At 40.0% G+C, this 19,812-nt stretch overlaps 1 protein-coding gene across 12 annotated transcripts in view; it reads left to right on the forward strand.

Annotated features, from left to right (window-relative positions):
- The window catches only part of ADAMTSL3 (ADAMTS like 3), a 402,196-nt gene that overhangs the window by 111,957 nt on the left and 270,427 nt on the right, over positions 1-19,812 (forward strand). For all 12 annotated transcript variants that reach the window (XM_007990199.3, XM_007990200.3, XM_037987797.2 and 9 more), the window contains one exon: positions 7,887-8,014. In XM_007990199.3, coding sequence (XP_007988390.3) covers positions 7,887-8,014 — 128 coding nt within the window. The remainder of the gene's footprint in view (positions 1-7,886; positions 8,015-19,812) is intronic.

The following is a 19,812-nucleotide window of genomic DNA, read 5'->3' on the forward strand; positions in this document are numbered from 1 at the left end:
CCTTGAACTTAGCAAGCTCTTGTTATAGTTTGTGTGAGAAAATGAACGAATGCATGTGAGTTCATGAACATCAGTCAGGAATGTGAATTCCTCATGAAAGAACCTAGATAAAATGAGATGCTTTTGAAAAGCAGAAGTGTAGCTCTGCTTGGAATATAGAGGGGGAAAAAAGTAAAAGACTTCACAGAGATATCGAAAGAATGTTGTGGTCAAGCAGATCACAGCAGCAGATGTATTTGATCCAAGAGGCGAAATGCTAACTGAGTGATGATGGCTGGGCTGCTGTATTTGACTGGATTCCTGGTCATGAAAGGAAGTGGAGCATCAGTGGGGAAAACACACAGATGTCCATAAGGAAAAAGCAGGCTTTGCCTGGGGTAAGACAGAAAAAGCTTCTGCCTGGGCCCCTTCTTTAAGAAGAAAATAACTTTTATTAGATGTTTTATTGTAAAATCATACATGTTCATTGTATGACATTAGAAATTACAGATGATGGCTGGGCGTACTGGTTCATGCCTGTAATCGCAGTACTTTGGGAGGCCTACGTCGGCGGATCACCTGAGGTCAGGAGTTCAATACCAGCTTGGCCGACATGGTGAAACCCTGTCTCTACTAAAATACAAAAATCGGCCGGGTGTGGTGGCACGTGCCTGTAATCCTAGCACTTGAGAGGCTGAGGTGGGAGAATCACTTGAACCTGGGAGGCGGAGGTTGCAGTGAGCCAAGATCGTGCCACTGCACTCCAGCCTGGGTGACAGAGTGAGACTTTGTCTCAAAAAATAAAAGAAATTATAGGTGAGCCTTGGACACACGTGGCTCTCAAAGCCAGAGTTGTTCACCTGCAAAATGGGGATGGTGATATCTATCTTAAAGGACTTATTGAGAAGGTTAGAGAGAAGGTAGGAAAAGTACTGGCAGACAGTACTCATGCTGTGCATTAATAATGATTAACAGTGCCTGCATTATGTAGGACAAAGTTGTTCAGGTCTTCTTCTTCCATGCTCTGCCTCAGATTCTGGCCCCAGACAGGGTCACAGAGTGATATGATATTGATGGACGCAAACTTGGATTGGGTCCACATAACAACTTACCATATAAAATAATAACAACATGGAATTTAAATGATTACTTGAGACAACCTAAAGAGATGTTTGAACAGGGGGAATTGGGAACAGCAGCTATACTCAACTGACAAACACAGACATTCACCTGGGTTACAATCAGGCCAAAGATCGAGCTGATATCAGTCAGCTGTATTTTATTGTCATTAACCTTCAGAACTGGGGCTAACCAATTTGGGGCTGCTATATACCTCTTCTCTCAGGAGGCTTACCACCACCATGCAGCCCAAGAATACAGGTTCCACCCTGCGGGATCCAGTTCCTTCTCATGGCTGATTTCTTCCCTCCCCACAAACCTTTCTGCCTCCTGACATTTGATGACGGTAATTGGTATTAGTTCATATTTTTATTGTAACATTAAACTGTGTTCACAGATTCCAAGTCTGATTAGTTGGCTGCTTACTTGGCATTATGGTCGGCTTACTAGTTTAAAAAGCAGAAATATGCATTAATGGAATGCTGTAAGATTAGAGAGCTATGTCCCGCACGTTTATCAGGGACTTGGGTGAAGACATGGAAGCTGCAGTGCTGAGCACAGTGGCTCATAGATAGGGTGACAGGATCAAGGTTCGAACAGATCTCAACAGGCTGGTATTCTGGGCCAAAACAAACAAGAGGAAATTCAGTAGTGATGAATGTTAACTCTTGCATAAGTACAAATGGAGAGAAGCTGGCTCTCCCATCATTGTTTTGAAAAAGACATTGTGTTTGAAGAAGAAAATAAGTTGCTTACCTTTACTGAGATATTCACCAACTGCATTCGTGGAGATGCTGCCTATACTTTATATGTGTTATTTTATTTAAATCTTGTTTGGGTAAAGATTATCATCTGCATTTCACAGATGAGTTTTGGAAAGTTTAAGAAACTCAGAGTCAAACAGCTTTTAGCCATTATGTGACGCTGTCTCCAGAGCAGATCCCAACAAATGGGCTGGCTGAAAAAGGAAGGATTGGAGGGAGGAAAAGAAGAAGGAAACTTAGGTTTTATCTGAAGAAACCTGGATCATAGGTGCAATGTATAGTCTGTGTTTTTAGATTCAGTGTTGTATTCTGGGCACTACATTTTAAGACTTAAAATGTGCAAATTTCGATGTGTGCCAAGAGAAAACACAGTTGCAAAGGATCTGGGAACATAGAAGGAACTAGGAGACTTTCAGAAAGCTTGAAAAGGGCTCTTCTGTAGAAGAGGATCAAGACTCTGTCCGCTGCTCTAGAGGAATGGAAGCTCCAGGGAAGCAGGTTCTGTTTCACTGCAAGGAAGATGACACAAACATACATCTTCAGCAGTGGCCCAAGTGGTGCTTCATTCTGCTTCAGTGGAGTTATTTCTGGATGTGTGTATTATCATTATACTGCTAGGATCAAAGGGAAGAGAGCAGAACTGGGTGGAAATCTGGGATATTATTGCTATTTCTCTCCAGAGAAATAATAACAATCAAAAGGCAGAAGGGCTGGCTGCTGGAGATGGCATTGGGGTTTCAAAACAAAATCCAACCATCTTCCTGGCTGAGGAGAGGAGAAAAACTCAAGGACCCCTCTTGAGGTGCCATTCGTGCTCTACTTTCTTCAAGGGAAAATATCTTACCTATCCAATCAGAGAAGCCAAATGCTTCCACTTATAACATGCCTATTTTAGTTATTTTAGAATCAAGATTCTTTTTTCTTTGTAAGTTAAGGTAGAAAAGTTGTGGAAGGAAACCTGATTCTAACTATGAACTGAACAGATGGGATAGTGGGAATAAAAACAAATTAAAACGGTATTGCAAAAACTCTCAACTTTCATTTAAAAATATATATGATGATGTTTTTCAACTTTTCACATTCAACCTTTCGGTATATCGAGTGACAAAATGAAAAATCAATTTCAGCTGTGTATATTTTAAACATTTACCTAAATGATTTGGACTTACCCAATCTAAAAGTCCAGATGAATGTATTAAACTGCTTATTGTATTTTTTGTGAATTAAAACTTTATTTTTTTATTATGTTATAGACAGGACACGGTTATGTTTGGTGACATTTACTATAGAAAATTGAACTGAACAGTGGTCTAATTAGAACAGTAAATAGTATGGGTTTAATTAGCCCCTATTCCTGATGACAGATTTGATCAGTCACCAGATATTTATCCTTTCCTTTCACTTGACTGTTACTGAAATATTGCCTCTAGTAGGACTGCTTACTGTGCTATAAATAGGTAGCTTGGCAAGAAGCCATAAAGCCTGCTGACCAGTGAGACTTGAGTGAAAATTATTGGAAAACCCCCTCTTTGCTTCCAGTCATTATTTCTTCATTTCACTTTTGAAGGTCCTTTCCACAGATCCCTCTTTTAATTTAATTTTTTTTTTTCTTTTTTTTTGGTTAGATGAGGTAACTTGCCTAAGGGCTTAAGGAAACCTGTGCAATATCTAGTTCAGTCACATGCTGCAGTTTATTAGTATGTCAGTTTCTTTCATAAACTTTGCTGTTCTCCAGCTTAGAACTTACCTATTAAATTCTGTCTGACTTGAACTTTTTTGTACACCAAGAATATGTGGTTTTTGTTTGTTTGCTTCCTTGTTTTTAATTAAGGTATGATATGTTTTATTAAGAAAAGACTACAAAATGCAGAGAAACAGCAATAAAAAAAAATATGTTAAAGTCACCCAAATCCCTCACATGTAGAGGCAGCAACTGTAACATTTTAATTAACCTCTCACTCTTCTCCCTATGCATGTGCAAAGTTTACATGTATGAAAAATGGTATAGATTTAATATGATTATCTAATGATTGTCTTTTTCCCCACCCCAATATTTTTAAAATGGAAATTTCAAAAACCATGAAAGTTCAAATAGTAAAAAAACTGACATTTAACAATTTATCATATTCTGGGGGCGACTAGGGAAAATGAAACATTCAGTGGAAGTTCATTTCCTGTCTTTTCCCAACAACATTCGTTCCTAGTCCTACTTCCTCCATTCTTAGAGCTAATTTGCTGTGTTTCCAGCCTATATACCTCCAGCCTATGTACGCGTTCTTTTACTAGTATGTTTTGCATATATATGCCTATGCCTATAGCTTTATCTGTAGAGAAGAGATAGAAAATGATATATGTGTTTTTATTTTAATATAATTAAGCCTATCAGTCTTTTCCTTTATAATTTCTACTTTTATTGCTATATATAGGATAGTCTTTCCTATATACAACTATTGGTATAGGTATATACCAAGATTAATCTATTAATCTGTAATATTTCTAATAGTTTATAGTTTCAGTATTTTAACATAAATTTCTAATGGATCTGGAATTTATTTTGGTATATTCTATGAAGAAGTTATCTATGATTTTTAAAAACACAAAACATGCCGGGCATGGTGGCTCACGCCTGTAATCCCAGGACTTTGGGAGGCTGAGGCGGGTGGATCATGAGGTCAGGAAATCAAGACTGTCCTGGCTAATATGGTGAAACCCTGTCTCTATTAAAAATACAAAAAATTAGCCGGGTGTGGTGGCATGTGCCTGTAGTCCCAGCTACTTGGGAATCTGGGCCAGGAGAATTGCTTGAACCCGGGAGGCGGAGGTGGCAGTGAGCTGAGATTGCGTCGCTGCACTCCAGCCTGGGCGACAAAGCAAGACTCCATCTCAAAAACAAAAGCAAAAACAAAGCAAACAAACAAAAAGCTCACAGAACATTTTTCATGTTGATTTGTGGTGCTACACTATGTCCTTATACTTGGTCTGTTTCTGTACTCCTTTTTTAAATTTAATATGTCCATTTGTTTATTGCTTGCCAATTCTCTACTCTTAATTGAGACAATTTTCCTCTCATTTTACTTCTTTTACAGTTCTTTTAATTGCATTTAAAAAAACTCATAACATGAGATCTACCCTTTTAATAAATTTTGAAGCATATGGTATAGTATTGTTAATTATAAGTACAATGTTGAAAAGTGGATCTCTAGAACTTTTTAATTTTGCATGGTTGAAACTTAATACCCATTGAACAGTAACTCTTTTTTTTTAAAATTTTACTTATTTTTATTATTATACTTTGAGTTCTAGGGTACATGTGCATAACGTGCAGGTTTGTTACATATGTATACTTGTGCCATGTTGCTGTGCTGCACCCATTAACTCGTCAGCACCCATCAACTCGTCATTTACATCAGGTGTTGGTGGGATTGTAAACTAGTTCAACCATTATGGAAAACAGTATGGCGATTCCTCAAGGATCTAGAACTAGATGTACCATATGACCCAGCCATCCCATTACTGGGTATATACCCAAAGGATTATAAAGCATTCTGCTATAAAGACACATGCACACGTATGTTTATTGTGGCACTATTCACAATAGCAAAGACTTGGAATCAACCCAAATGTCCATCAGTGACAGACTGTATTAAGAAAATGTGGCACATATACACCATGGAATACTATGCAGCCATAAAAAAGGATGAGTTTGTGTCCTTTGTAGGGACGTGGATGCAACTGGAAACCATCATTCTTAGCAAACTATCACAAGAACAGAAAACCAAACACCGCATGTTCTCACTCATAGGTGGGAACTGAACAATGAGATCACTTGGACTCGGGAAGGGGAACATCACACACCGGGGCCTATCATGGGGAGGGGGGAGGGGGGAGGGGGGAGGGATTGCACTGGGAGTTATACCTGATGTAAATGAACAGTAACTCTTCATTTCCTCATCACCCCAGTCCCTGGCAACACTATTCTACTTTGTGCTTCAATGAGTCAGTCTATGTTAGATACCTCATGTAAGTGGAACCATGCAGTATTTGTCTTTTGTGAGTGGCTTGTTTCACATAGCCTAATGTCCTCAAGATTCATCCATATTGTGGCATGTGATAGACTTTCCTTCTTTTTAATGGCTCCATAGCATTTCATTGTGTGTATACCACATGTTGTTTATCCATTCATCCGTTGATGGACATTTGGGTTGCTTCCATTGTCTTGGCTATTGCAAACATCTCTTTGTGAGATCCTGATTTCAATTCTTTTGGATAAATACCAAGAAGTTGGATTGCTGGATCATATAGTATTTCTATGTTCTTTCACAACTTTTTAGCTTTTTTTTTTTTTTTTTTTTGAGACAGAGTTTCGCTCTGTCACCCAGCCTGGAGTGCAGTAGCACAATCTCAGCTGTCACCTCTGCCTCCCCGGTTCAAGCAATACTGGTGCCTCAGCCTCCCGAGTACCTGAGACTACAGGCATGTGACACCACACCCAGCTAGTTTTTTGTATTTTAGTAGAGATGGGGTTTTGCCATGTTGCCCAGGCTGGTCTCAAACTCCTGAGCTCAGGAAATCTACCCACCTCAGCCTCCCAAAGTGCTAGGATTATAGACATGAGCCACCACGCCCAACCTTGCTTGGCTCTTACAGATATTTATGCCACTATATGAACTTTAGAATCATTTGTTATGTTTCAAAAAATGTTTCTTTGGGGATTTTGATGGGACTTGCTGTAAACTTATAGATAATCTTGGAGAGAAGTAGCATTTTACAGTATTGAGTCTACTCATTCAGGGCTATGGTTGTTTCTTCATTTATTCAAGTATATTTTAGGCCCCTTAGTAAAGTTTTGTAACTTAATAATAAGCTTCATTTCTTTTCACGTCTATACCTACATCTATCTATGTACTTTTCACTTGTAATTCCCCCTCTTCTCTGTAGTATTCTGAATTAAGTCATTGGTGGAAAGTCTAGGAGACCAGTTAAACCAAACTGTACTCATAATTGACTCTTTGCTATTTTCTTGGATTCAAAACCTTCATGACTTGGCCAAGTATGTTCGTATGACTTTGTTTTCTTTGTTTTCTATGAATGGAGGTTCCACAAAACCTTATGCAAGGTTTCTTGGGAGTTACCGCCCGTCTGCCTGACACACAAGCAAGCCAGCATTCACTCATGAGCGCTTCTTTTTTTTTTTTTTTTTTTTTCCTGAGACAGAGTCTTGCTCTGTTGCCCAGGCTGGAGTGCAGTGGTGCAATCTTGGCTCACTTCAACCTCCGCCTCCTGGGTTCAAGTGATTCTCCTGCTTTAGCCTCCCGAGTAGCTGGGATTACAGATGCGTACCATCACACCCGGCTAATTTTTGTATTTTTAGTAGACGGGGTTTAGGCTCAAGTGGGGTCCCTGCTATGTAAGTTAGAAAACAGAATAATATAATTGATATTTAGCCAACTTATTTAAATTCAGGACTGATAAAATTTCAGATATAATACTGAGCTGAAAAGCCATCTCCACAAAACCTTCTTAAGATGGAAAGGCATATATGTGTCAACTGATTTTCATATAAACTTGTCTTTTTTTTTTTTTTTTTTTTTTAATGCGATCATTCCAAAGCAAAGCATTTTTCGGTAGCATTGGTCTTTGTGAAGAGCTTAGAAGATGACTCTGGATTTGGGAGGCTGAGGCGGGTGGATCACCTGAGGTTAGGAGTTCAAGACCAACCTGGCCAACATGGCAAAACCCTGTCTCTGCTAAAAATACAAAGGTTAGTTGGGCATGGTGGCAGGTGCCTGTAATCCCAGTTACTCAGGAGGCTGAAGCAGGAGAATTACTTGAACCCAGGAGGGGGAGGTTGCAGCGAGCCGAGCTCGCGCCAAGATTGAAACTCTCTCTCAATTAAAAAAAAAAAAAAAAAAAAAGATGATTCTGGAATAACTGGGGACGCTTTGGGATATTTCTACCACATTCGTCTAAATTTATTGTGTGTGTGTGTTTTTTGTTTTGTTTTGTTTTGTTTTTAACATCTAGACCTCAAGAAACACTCATTCAGATGAAGACAAAGATGGCAACTGGGATGCTTGGGGTGACTGGAGTGACTGCTCCCGTACCTGCGGGGGAGGAGCGTCATATTCTCTGCGGAGATGTTTGACCGGAAGGTCAGTGGTGGCTTCACTTGCTCCTGCATGTGGAATGTGTCAGTGCCTCTGGATGGGTGGAGAGGAGAGAGAACTTTATTTGGCTTTGGAATGTACTGTGATAATGGTATAACATTTCCTTTGTCTAAATATGAGTCAACCTCCGGTTCACATATTTCAGCAGCAATGATCCCGTTTGCGTGGGTGTGGCCATGTTGCGCACAGGACCCAGGAGCACCAGACACTTTGGGCTTTGAGGAAAGGAAATCCTGGCACCTTAAGTCACTGATTTAAAGTTGTCAAGAGTTGGGGCAAGAGGTCAAGTCTTCTGAGTTCTGCCCTTGGGTTGCTGCAACTTAATCCAGTTCTTGTTCATCTATTCTGAGCAACCCATTGATTAAGAACATGATGCAAGTTCTATTTTCACATTTTAGATATGTTTATGTTAAATAGCATTTGCAAAAATGTAAAGTCAGCTTATTTTTAAAAACCTGTAAATTTGTAGTAAGCCTGTGCTTATCATTGTTTTTGAGACTCTGGAAGGTAATTGTTTATGGGACAGTTTAATTCCCAGTCAAGGATTTTGCATCAGCTCTTAGGTAAGACAGAGACCCAGATTGATGGAATCTGACGTTCTAGTCTTGTACAAAAGAAGATTCCAAGATTATGTCAGTCATCTTTAGATTTGGGATATTGTTAGGTAAAAGAGTAAATTGGCCTTTGCCAATTAGCTTCAAGATATAGAGTAGAAATGCAGGGAGAGCATATTTTGGCTCGAGCTTGTATTTCATTGAGGTCACTGTTTTACCATACAGTAAGCAGTGACCAAGTATGTCCTCTAGTTTTCTTGAGACAATGCAGAGCAGGGCAAGTGAGGGACTGTACATGTGGCCTTTGAGAAGAAAGACTCACTGGTCTACTCCAGGAAGGCATGTGAAGGCTGCTGGAGGTACTATAGTAGCATTCCCCTAGGGTGAGTTCTAACTCAGAGCATGGAAGCTTCAGTAAAGTATTGTAGAACTAAGTCCAGGGATTTTCTTGCAAAGACAAAGTGTTACGTCTGCCTCCCCATATTTCCACTTTGGTGAGGAGATACAGGCCCTGGTACTCTGTGTCATGCTGTGTGGAAGAATGATGCAGTATCATGTTGTATTGGGATATATTTATTCTGCCAAGGAGGCTGCAATAGGAGAGCTACACCCTGTGGGCAAGGGGAGGGGGCTTTTATTTATTTATTTTTTTTGAGATGGAGTCTCACTCTGTTGCCCAGACTGGAGTGCAGTGGCGGGATCTGGGTTCCCTGAAACCTCTGCCTCCCAGGTTCACACAATTCTTCTGCCTCAGCCTCCCAAGTAACTGGGATTACAGGCACCTGCCACCATGCCTGGCTAATTTTTGTATTTTTAGTAGAGATGGGTTTTCACCATGTTGGCCAGGATGGTCTTGAACTCCTGACCTGAATGATCCATCTGCCTCAACCTCCCAAAGTGCTGGGATTACAGGCGTGAGCCACCATGCCCAGCCAGGGGGCTTCTTATGTAAAGGGTAAGTTCTTTCCCACTGCTGGCCAGCCACATGGGGGAGAAGTTTCCAGCCTGGAAATGAGGGGGGAAGGGAGAACTTTGGCATCTCTTTCCAAACTTCAACTCTGAGAAGCCTGAATAATTTGCAATTAGTGGTAGGGTTAGAGTGGGAAAGGAATGGAATTTATTTGCATTGGTCTTTGTGTTTTTCTAGTACATACTTGCATTTGTTAAAAACAATTTAGAGGACTATATTAAGGACTATGAATAACCACTTTCATCCTATTGTCATACAACTAAAATGTTCACATATTTATTATTTAGTTCATTTAAAAAATTTCTTTGATTTTGCTTGGAACATAATTTTGCCAAGTGATATATCTCCAGAATGCTTGTGAGTTTCTGTCTTCTGTTTCCCAACTGGGCCCTGCTGCTGATGAAAAAGGCTGCAGGTAAGGAAGGGCAGTTGCTCAACTTCTTCCATCTTTTCCACTCGTATTCAGAAGGGGAGACTTGGGTAAAAGGAGAGGAAAGGGAGGCAGGAGAGTTCTTAGTTGACTTTATTGTTGAGAGCAGGTATTGGTGCTCTCTGTTTGGCAAGTGTCATAAGCTGACTGTTGTGAGCACTTTGATGGATTTTCTGAGAACTTGCCTTTGCCCTCCCAAATTCCTGGGATTTCTTGCCTCCAATTCCCTTGAAATGTGCTATTCACAACACTTTGTCTTGGTAATATTGCTCTTTCCTCAGCTCTGGGACTGCTAGACATGCCCCCAGCTTCTCCCTATTTACATGTGCTAACCCCTCTGTGGCCATCCTGGTAAGTTCCTAAGACAACCACATGCTGGCAGTCATGCACGTGCCCACATCTGGTTCACAGGAAACCCTCATGTAAAGTTTGCTAAACAAACTCTTCAAGTCCGGGGAGCCAGTGCTGCAACACCTACTCTGCTTACATGGGCTGCTGCAGCTGTTCTCTCAGCCCTTAAATTTCTCAGGTGTGAATTAAATACTAACCGACTGTTGGCGATACATATTGAACTCTTCAAGTGGTATCCTTAAAATTTCTTCCTCTTGATTTGGGGTTAGCAGACTGAAGCCCTCATCCCTTCTCCTTGATGGAGTAGAGTGAGAGGTAGGCTCATAGCATACCTTTCTCAATGAAATCTTCGGAAGTTCTTCCTGTAAGTCTCTGGCTCCAGATCCTTTTAATTCCCTTGATGTGGGTAAGGAGTTTAACTCCAGTGAATTAAACTAACGCATACCCTGCCTTCAAGGTTCTTACATCTAAAGAGACAAACAATAAACAAGTAAATAATCAAATTATATATAATTAAAAATCATGTCACTGGCCAGGCACGGTGGCTCACACCTGTAATCCCAGCACTTTGGGAGGCCGAGGCAGGAGGATCACCTGAGGTTGGGAGTTTGAGACCAGCCTGACCAACATGGAGAAAACCCATCTCTACTAAAAATACAAAATTAGCTGGGTGTGGTGGTGCATGCCTGTAATTCCAGCTACTTGGTAGGCTGAGGCAGGAGAACCCAGGAGGCGGAGGTTTCAGTGAGCCAAGATTATGCCATTGTACTCCAGCCTGGGCAACAAGAGCGAAACTCTGTCTCAAAAATTATATATATATTGTGTTAAGGTGATGCATAAAATGGTCAGGGAAGCCCTCTGTGCTGGGGCATGTTTATGCTGAGACCTTATTGCTAAGAAGAAATCAGTTATGTGATGGGAAGGATTATGAGACCAAAAGAGTTCAAATAGTGGGAGCAGCATATGAAATATCCTGAAGCAGGAAATGAAAACAGCCTTTTATGCCTGGCGAACAATTAGATAAGAGTGAGCAGAATGGGCAGTCCCCTGCTGACTGCCACTGCAGACAGAGCCTTGGTGGGCACAGAGTCAGCCAGCATCCCACCCTGGGCTAACACTGTGCAGAGAACAGTGGATCCTGCCCCACCCTGAGCAACCACTCTTGCTTGTGGGGCACACAGAAGGCACTCAGACCTGTACCTGCCAGTGCCCTGCCCCCAAGCCAACACCACCTCCAGCATGACTGTACACACAGTCACCAACAGGGGCCTCCCACCCACCCCCAGCTGCATTGCCTCCACCACTGTGGTGAATGCCTACAGGGAGGCAGGTCCCCCCGAACCTGCTAGCACTCCACTGTAGCTGCCACTACCTCTGCTGCTGGTATGTACAAATGAGGATGGATCCCGCTGTCATTGTGCTATGAAATGCTTTGGCTGACATGAGCCATCAGAGTGTAATGACCAGCAGTCCAAAAACACCTTGGCCCCCCAGTGCAGTGGATTCCTAACATCAAGGAGCCAGAGAACAAAATGGGGGCCCAATACAAGTACCCCAGAATTAGAACATCCAGTCCAGGTATTGGGAGCTGAGTGTTGGCCCCCTAAAATCTTTAATAAATGAAGCCAGTTGGCTGAATCCACCTTTATAGTAGAATCAAACCCTCAAGGTCATCAAAAAAAAAAAAAAAAAAAAAAAGGATAAAAGAAACAAAATTATGCAAAAAGTCAGCAACCTCAAGGATTAAAAGAAGATAAGCCCACAAAGATGAGAAAGAATCAGCACAAGAACCCTGACAACTCAAAAAGCCAGAGTGCCTTCTTTCCAACAAATGACCACCTTGCCTCTCCAGCAAGGGTTCTGAACCAGGTTGAGGTGGATGAAGTGACAGAAACAGAGTTCAGAATACGGACAGAAATGAAGATCCTTGAGCTATAGCAGTATGTTGAAACCCAGTCCAAGGAAGCTAAAAATCATTATAAAACAATACTGGAACTGGCAGACCAAATAGCCAGTATAGAAAAGTATGTAACTGAACTGAGAGAGCTGAAAAACATCCTACAAGAATTTCATAATGCAATTGCAAGTATTAATAGCAGAATAGACCAAGCAGAGGAAAGAATCTCAGAGCTTGAAGACTGGCTTTCTGAAATAAGACAGACAACAATAGAGAAAAAAAGAATGAAAGGAATGAACAAAACCTCTGAGAAATATGGGATTATGTAAAGAAACCAAATCTATGACTTATTGGTGTTCCTGAAAAAAAGAGGGATAATGGAACCAACTTGGAAAACATTTTTCAGGATATCATCCATGAGAACTTCATGGATGAACCCAACTAGCTAGAAAGGCCAACATTCAAATTCAGGAAATGCAGAGAACCCCAGTAAAATATTTCCCAAGAAGATCATCCCAAGAGATATAGCCATTAGATCCTCCAAGGTTGAAACAAGAGAAAAAAAGTTAAAGACAGAGAGAAAGGTCAGGTCACCTACAAAGGGAAGTCCATTGACTAACTGCAGACTTCTCAGCTGAAACCTTACAAGTGAGAAGAGATTCTGGGCCAGTATTCAACTTTCTTAAAGTAAATTCCAACCCAGAATTTCATATCCAGCCAAATTAAGCTTCATAAGTGAACAATAAATAAGATCCTTTTCAGACAAGCAAATGTTGAGAGAATTTGTTACCATCAGACCTGCCTTATAAGAGCTCCTGAAGGAAGCACTAAATATGGAAAGGAAAGACCATTACCAGCCACTACAAAAACATACTGAAGAACATAGACCAGTGACACTATAAAGCAACTACATAAACAAGTCTGCAAAATAACCAGCTAACATCATACTGACAAGATCAAATCCACCCATATCAATACTAACCTTGAATGTAAGTGGGCTAAATGCCCCAATTAAAAGACACAGAGTAGCAAGCTGGATAAAGAACCAAGACCCATTGGTATGCTTGTCTTCAAGAGACCCATCTCACATGCAGTGACACACATAGGCTCAAATGAAGGGATGGAGAAAAATATACCAAACAAATGGAAAACAGAAAACAGAGGTTTCAATCCTAGTTTCAGACAAAACAGACTTTAAACCAGAAAAATTTTAAAAGATGAAGAAGGGTATTACATAGTGGTAAAGGGTTCAATTCAGCAAGAAGACCAAACTGTCCTAAATATATATGCACTCAACACAGCAGCACCCAGATTCATGAAGCAAGTTCTTAGAGACCTTCAAAGAGATTTAGACTCCCTCAGAGTAATAATAAAAGACTTTAACACCCAACTGACAATATTAGACAGAGCATCAAGACAGAAAATTAACAAAGATATTCAGGACCTGAACTCAGCACTGGATCAAATGAACCTGATAGACATCTACAGAACTTTCTACCCCAAAACAGCAGAATATACATTCTTCTCATTACCACATGGCACTTACTCTAAAATTGATCACCTAATTGAAAGTAAAACACTCCTCAGCAAATGCAAAAGAACTGAAATCATAAAAATCAATCTCTCAGACCACAGCACAATCAAATTAGAAATCAAGAGTAAGAAAATCACTTGAAACCATACAATCATATGAAAATTGAATAACCTGCTTCTGAATGACTTTGGGGTAAATAATGAATTTAGGGCAGAAATCAAGAAGTTATTTGAAACTAATGAGAACAAAGATACAACATGTGAGAATTTCTGGGACGTGGCTAAGGTGATGTTAAAAGGGAAATTTATAGCACTAAATGCTCATATCAAAAAGTTAGAAAGATCTCAATTTAACAACCTAACATTACAATGAAAAGAACTAGAGAACCAAGAGCAAACCAAACCCAAAGCTAGCAGAAGACAAGAAATAAATCAGAACTGAACTGAAGGAGACTGAGACACAAAAAAACATTCAAAAGATCAATGAGCCGGGTGTGGTGGCTCACACCTGTAATCCCAGCACTTTGGGAGGCTGAGGCGGGTGGATCACCTGAGGTCTGGAGTTTGAGACCAGCCTGACCAACGTGGAGAAACCCCATCTCTACTAAAAATACAAAATTAGCTGGGCATGGTGGCACATGCCCGTCATCCCAGCTACTCGGGAAGCTGAAGCAGGAGAATCACTTGAACCTGGGGTGAGGGGTTTGCGGTGAGCTGAGATTGTGTCATTGCATTCTAGCCTGGGCAGTAAGAGCGAAACTCGATCTCAAAAAAAAAAAAACCAATGAATTCAGGAACTGGTTTTTTGAAAAAAATTAATAAAATAGATAGACTGCTAGCTAGACTAATAAAAAAGCAAAGAGAGAAGATGGAAATAAACACAATCAGAAATGATAAAGGACATATTGCCACTGACACCACAGAAATACAACCATCAGAGATTATGAGCACATCAATGCACATAAGCTAGAAAATCTAGAAGAAATAGATAAATTCCTGGACGCATACACCCTCTGAAGACTGAAGAAATCGAATCCAGGAAGAAATCAAATCCCTGAGCAGACCAATAATGAGCTCTGAAACCGAATCGGTAATAAATAGCCTACCAGCCAAAAAAGCCCAGGATGAGATGGATTCACAGCTAAATTCTACCAGAGATACAAGGAACAGCTACTACCATTCTCGTAGAAACTATTCCAAAAAGCTGAGGAGGAGGACTCCTCCCTAACTCACTCTATAAGGCCAGCATCATCCTGATACCAAAATCTGGCGGAGACACAGCAAAGAAAGAAGACTTTGGGCCAATACTTTTGATAAACATTGATGCAGAAATCCTCAACAAAATACTGACAAACTGAATCCAACAACACATCAGAAAGTTTATCTACCACAGTGAAGTAAGCTATGTCCCTGGGATGCAAGATTGAGTCAACATATACAAATGAATAAACATGACTCATTATTTAAACAGAACTAGGCCGGGTGCGGTGGCTCACACCTGTAATCCCAGCACTTTTGGAAGCTGAGGTGGGCAGATCCCAAAGTCAGGAGATTGAGACCATCCTGGCTAACACTGTGAAACTCTGTCTCCACTAAAAATACAAAAAAATTAGCCGGGCAGGGTGGCACGCACCTATAATCCCAGCTATTCAGAAGGCTGAGGCAGGAGAATTGCTTGAACCCAGAAGGCGGGGGTTGCAGTGAGCCGAGATCGTGCCATTGCACTCCAGCCTGGGCGACAGAGCAAGACTGTCTCTGGGAGGCTGAGACAGGTGGATTACCTGAGGTCAGGAGTTCAAGACCAGCCTGGCCAACATGGTGAAACCCTGTCTCTACTAAAAATACAAAAAATTAGACAGGTGCAGTGGTGCACACCTGTAATCCCAGCTACTCAGAAGGCTGAGGCAGGAGACTCGCTTGAACCTGGGAGGCAGAGGTTGCTGTGAGCTGAGATTGTGCTACTGCACTCCAGCCTGGGCAACAGAGCAAGACTTTGTCTCCAAAACAAAACAAAACAAAACCAAAACCAAAACAAAACAAAACAAAAAACAGAACTAAAGAAAAAAACCACATGATTATCTTAATAGATGCAGAAAAGGCTTTTCATAAAATTCCACACTTCTTCATGTTAAAAACTCTCAATAAGGCTTGGCATGGTGGCTCATGCCTGTAATCCCAGCACTTTGGGAGGCTGAGACAGGTGGATCCCCTGAGGTCAAGAATTCAAGACCACCTGACCAACATGATGAAACCCTGTCTGTATTAAAAATACAAAAATTAGCTGGGCGTGGTGGCGGGCACCTATAATCCCAGCTACTTGGAAGGCTGAGGCAGGATGATCACTTGAACGCAGGAGGCAGAGGTTGCAGTGAGCTGAGATTGTGCCTTTTAGCCTGGGCAACAAGAGTGAAACTCCATCTCAAAAAAACAAAAACAAAAACAAACAAACAAAAAAGCCTCTCAATTAAATAGGTATTCAAGGAACATACATCAATATAATAAGAGCCATCTATGACAAACCCACAGTCAACATCATACTGAATGGGTGAAAGCTGGAAGCATTCCCCTTGAAAACCAGCACAAGACAAGGATGACCTCTCTCACTACTCCTGTTCAGCATAGTGCTGGAAGTTTTGGATGAGGCAATCAGGCAAGATAAAGAAATAAAGAACATTTAAATAGGAAGAGAGGAAGTTAAACTGTCCCTGTTGGCAGATGACATATCCTATATCTGGAAAACCCCATAGTCTCAGGCCGAAAGCTCCCTAAGCTGATAACTTCAGCAAAGTCTCAGGATATAAAATCAATTTGCAAAAATCATTAACATTCTTATACACCAGCAGTCAAGCCAAGAGCCAAATCAGGAAGACAATCCCATTAACAGTTGTCACACACACAAAATAGAATACCTAGGAATACAGCCAACCAGGGAGGTGGAATATTTCTACAAGGAGAACTACAAAACACCACTTGAAGAAACCAGAGATGACACAAACAAGTGGAATAACATCCTATGCTCATGGATAGAAAGAATCAATATTGTTAAAATGGCCATACTGCCCAAAGCAATTTATAGATTCAATGCTATTTCTATTCAAGTAACATTGAAATTCTTTACAGAACTAGAAAAAAAAAAACTATTTTAACATCCATGTGGAACCGAAAAAGAGCCTGAATAGCCAAGGCAATCCTAAACAAAAAGAACAAAGCAGGAAGCATCATGCTACGTGACTTAAAACTATACTTCAGGGCTACAGTAACCAAAACATCATGATACTGGTGCAGAAACAGACACATATGCTAATGGAACAAAATAGAGAACCTAGAAGTAAGGCCACACACCTACAACTTCTGATCTTCACAAACCTGACAAAAACAAGCAATGGAGAAAGGATTTTCTATTCAATAATTGGTGCTGGGATAATTGGGTAGTCATATGTAGAAGAGTGAAACTGTATCCATTGTATACATCATATACAACAATTAACTCAAGATGGATTAAAGACTAAATTATAAAACCCAAAACTATAAATACCCTGGAAGACAACCTAGGCAATACCATTATGGACATTGGAATGGGCAAAGATTTCATGATGAAGACACCAAAAGCAGTTTCAATAAAAGCAAAAATTGAAAAATAAGATGTAATTAAACTAGTAAGTTTCTGCACAGCAAAAGAAACTATCAATAGAGTGAAAAGACAGCCTATAAAATGGAAGAAAAATTTTGCGAACTGTGTATCTGACAAAGGAACTTAAATTTACAAGAAAAAAACCAAACAACTCCATTAAAAGTGGGCAAAGGACATGAACAGTTTTCAAAAGAAGACATGTGGCCAAAAATCATATGAAAAAAAGCTCATCATTGATCATTAGAGAAATAAAAATCAAAACCACAATGAGATACCATGTCACACCATTCAGAGTAGCTGTTACTAAAAAGTCAATACATAACAGATGCTGGTAAGGTTGTGGAGAAAAAGGAACATTTATGCACCGTTGGTGGGAGTGTAAATTAGTTCACCCTTTGTGGAAGACAGTGTAGTGACTGCTCAGAGACCTAAAAACAGAAATACCGTTAGACCCAAAAATCCCATTACTAGGTATATATGAAAAGTAATATAAATCATATGATTATAAAGACACTTGTATGTATGTGTTCATTGCAGCACTATTCACAATAGCAAAGACATGGAATCAACCTAAATTCCCATCACTTGTATACTGGGGCCAGGCGTGGTGGCTCATGCCTGTAATCCCAGCACTTTGGGAGGCTGAGGTGGGTGGATCACTTGAGGTCAGGAGTTCAAGACCAGCCTGGCCAACATGGTGAAACCCCATCTCTACTAAAAATACAAAAATTAGCCAGGCGTGGTGGTGGGTGCCTGTAATTCCAGTTGCTCAGGAGGCTGAAGCAGGAGAATCTCTTGAACACGGGAGGTGGAGGTTGCAGTGAGCGGATATCGTGCCACTGCACTCTAGCCTTGGAGACAAAGTAAGACTCCTCCTCAAAAAAAAAAAAAAAAAAAAAAAAATTGTAGACTGGATAAAGAAAATGCGGTACATATGCACCATGGAATACTATGCAGCCATAAAAAGAATGAGATCATGTCTTGTGCAGGAACATGGATGAAGCTGGAGGCCATTATCTTTAGCAAACCAATGCAGGAACAGAAAACCAAATACCACATGTTATCACTTAAAAGTGGAAGCTAAACTATGAGAACACATGGACACATACAGGGGAACAACATTCACTGGGACATATTGGAGGGTGGAAGGTGAGAGGAGGTAGAGGATCAGGAAAAATAACTAATGAGTACTAGACTTAATACTTGGGCGACAAAATAATCTGTCCAACAAACCTCCATGGCACAAGTTTTCCTATATAACAAACCTGCACATGTACCTCTGAACTTAATATAAAAGTTAAATTATAAAAGAAAGAACAATGGATAACATATATATACACACACACACATACACACATATGTATACATATACACACACGTGCACACACACACACATATATATATTATATACTGTTTAGCACAATAATGTTTTCTGGAGTTTAAATGTATGTAGAACTTTAAAAACATGGAAACAATAATATACAATTTGGAAGAAAGCAAATGAATTTAAAGTGTTCAAATGTCCTTGAATTGTTCAGAAAGATGTAAAAATAGACAATTAACCTTCAACTTTTAAAAGTTTCGGATGCACGTTAAATTTCTAAGGTTACCATTAAAAGCAAAATAAAAGAATGTATAACTATTCAGATATCACAAGGGCAAATAGAATCTTGCTAAAATACATGATTGATCCAAAAAGTTTCAAGAAAGGAGAGAAAAAAGAACATAGCGCAATTGTGACAAATTGTAAACGGTAGATTTGAACCTCAGAATATATATTTTACATTAGACGTAAATGGACTAATTACTTCGGTTAAAAGAAAAAAGATTGTTAGACTTTTAATCTAACAAAAATTATGTGGTTTACTAGAGTCAAACCTTAAATACAAGGACACCGAAAGACTGAAAATAAAAGCATGGAAAAAAGCTATAATGTGAACCAAAATGAAAAGAAAATTGGTGTACCTGTACTAATATCAGACAAAGTGAATTTAAAGGAAGAAGCATTAGCAGAAATAGAGGGATCATGAAAATATAATATATTAAAACATGGGGATACATCTAAATTAACCCTTATACAGAAGTTTAATAGCCCTGAATACACATACTAGAAAAGAAAAATTGGTTGAAAGGAAACAGTGGTATAAGCTGCCCTTTAAGAAGTTTAAAAAAAGCAAAATTTAAAAGTATCTGCATGTATTCTGTGTGTGTGTGTGTGTGTGTGTGTGTGTGTGTGTGTGTCCACATTTCTTTACTTCAAATATCAGGGATCTGGATTAGAGTCAAAGTTTGATCAAGTCCCTTGTTAATCCAGTTATGGCTGCCTATGGGAAAAATGCCCTTCTTCTGCCTAAAGAGTTGCTGCTTTAGACCAATTGCAGCTTTATGTTATTATGGAGACTGAATAGGAAGCTACA

The sequence above is a fragment of the Chlorocebus sabaeus genome, chromosome 29 (assembly GCF_047675955.1).
Source record: "Chlorocebus sabaeus isolate Y175 chromosome 29, mChlSab1.0.hap1, whole genome shotgun sequence".
Classification (NCBI taxonomy): Eukaryota; Metazoa; Chordata; class Mammalia; order Primates; family Cercopithecidae; genus Chlorocebus; species Chlorocebus sabaeus.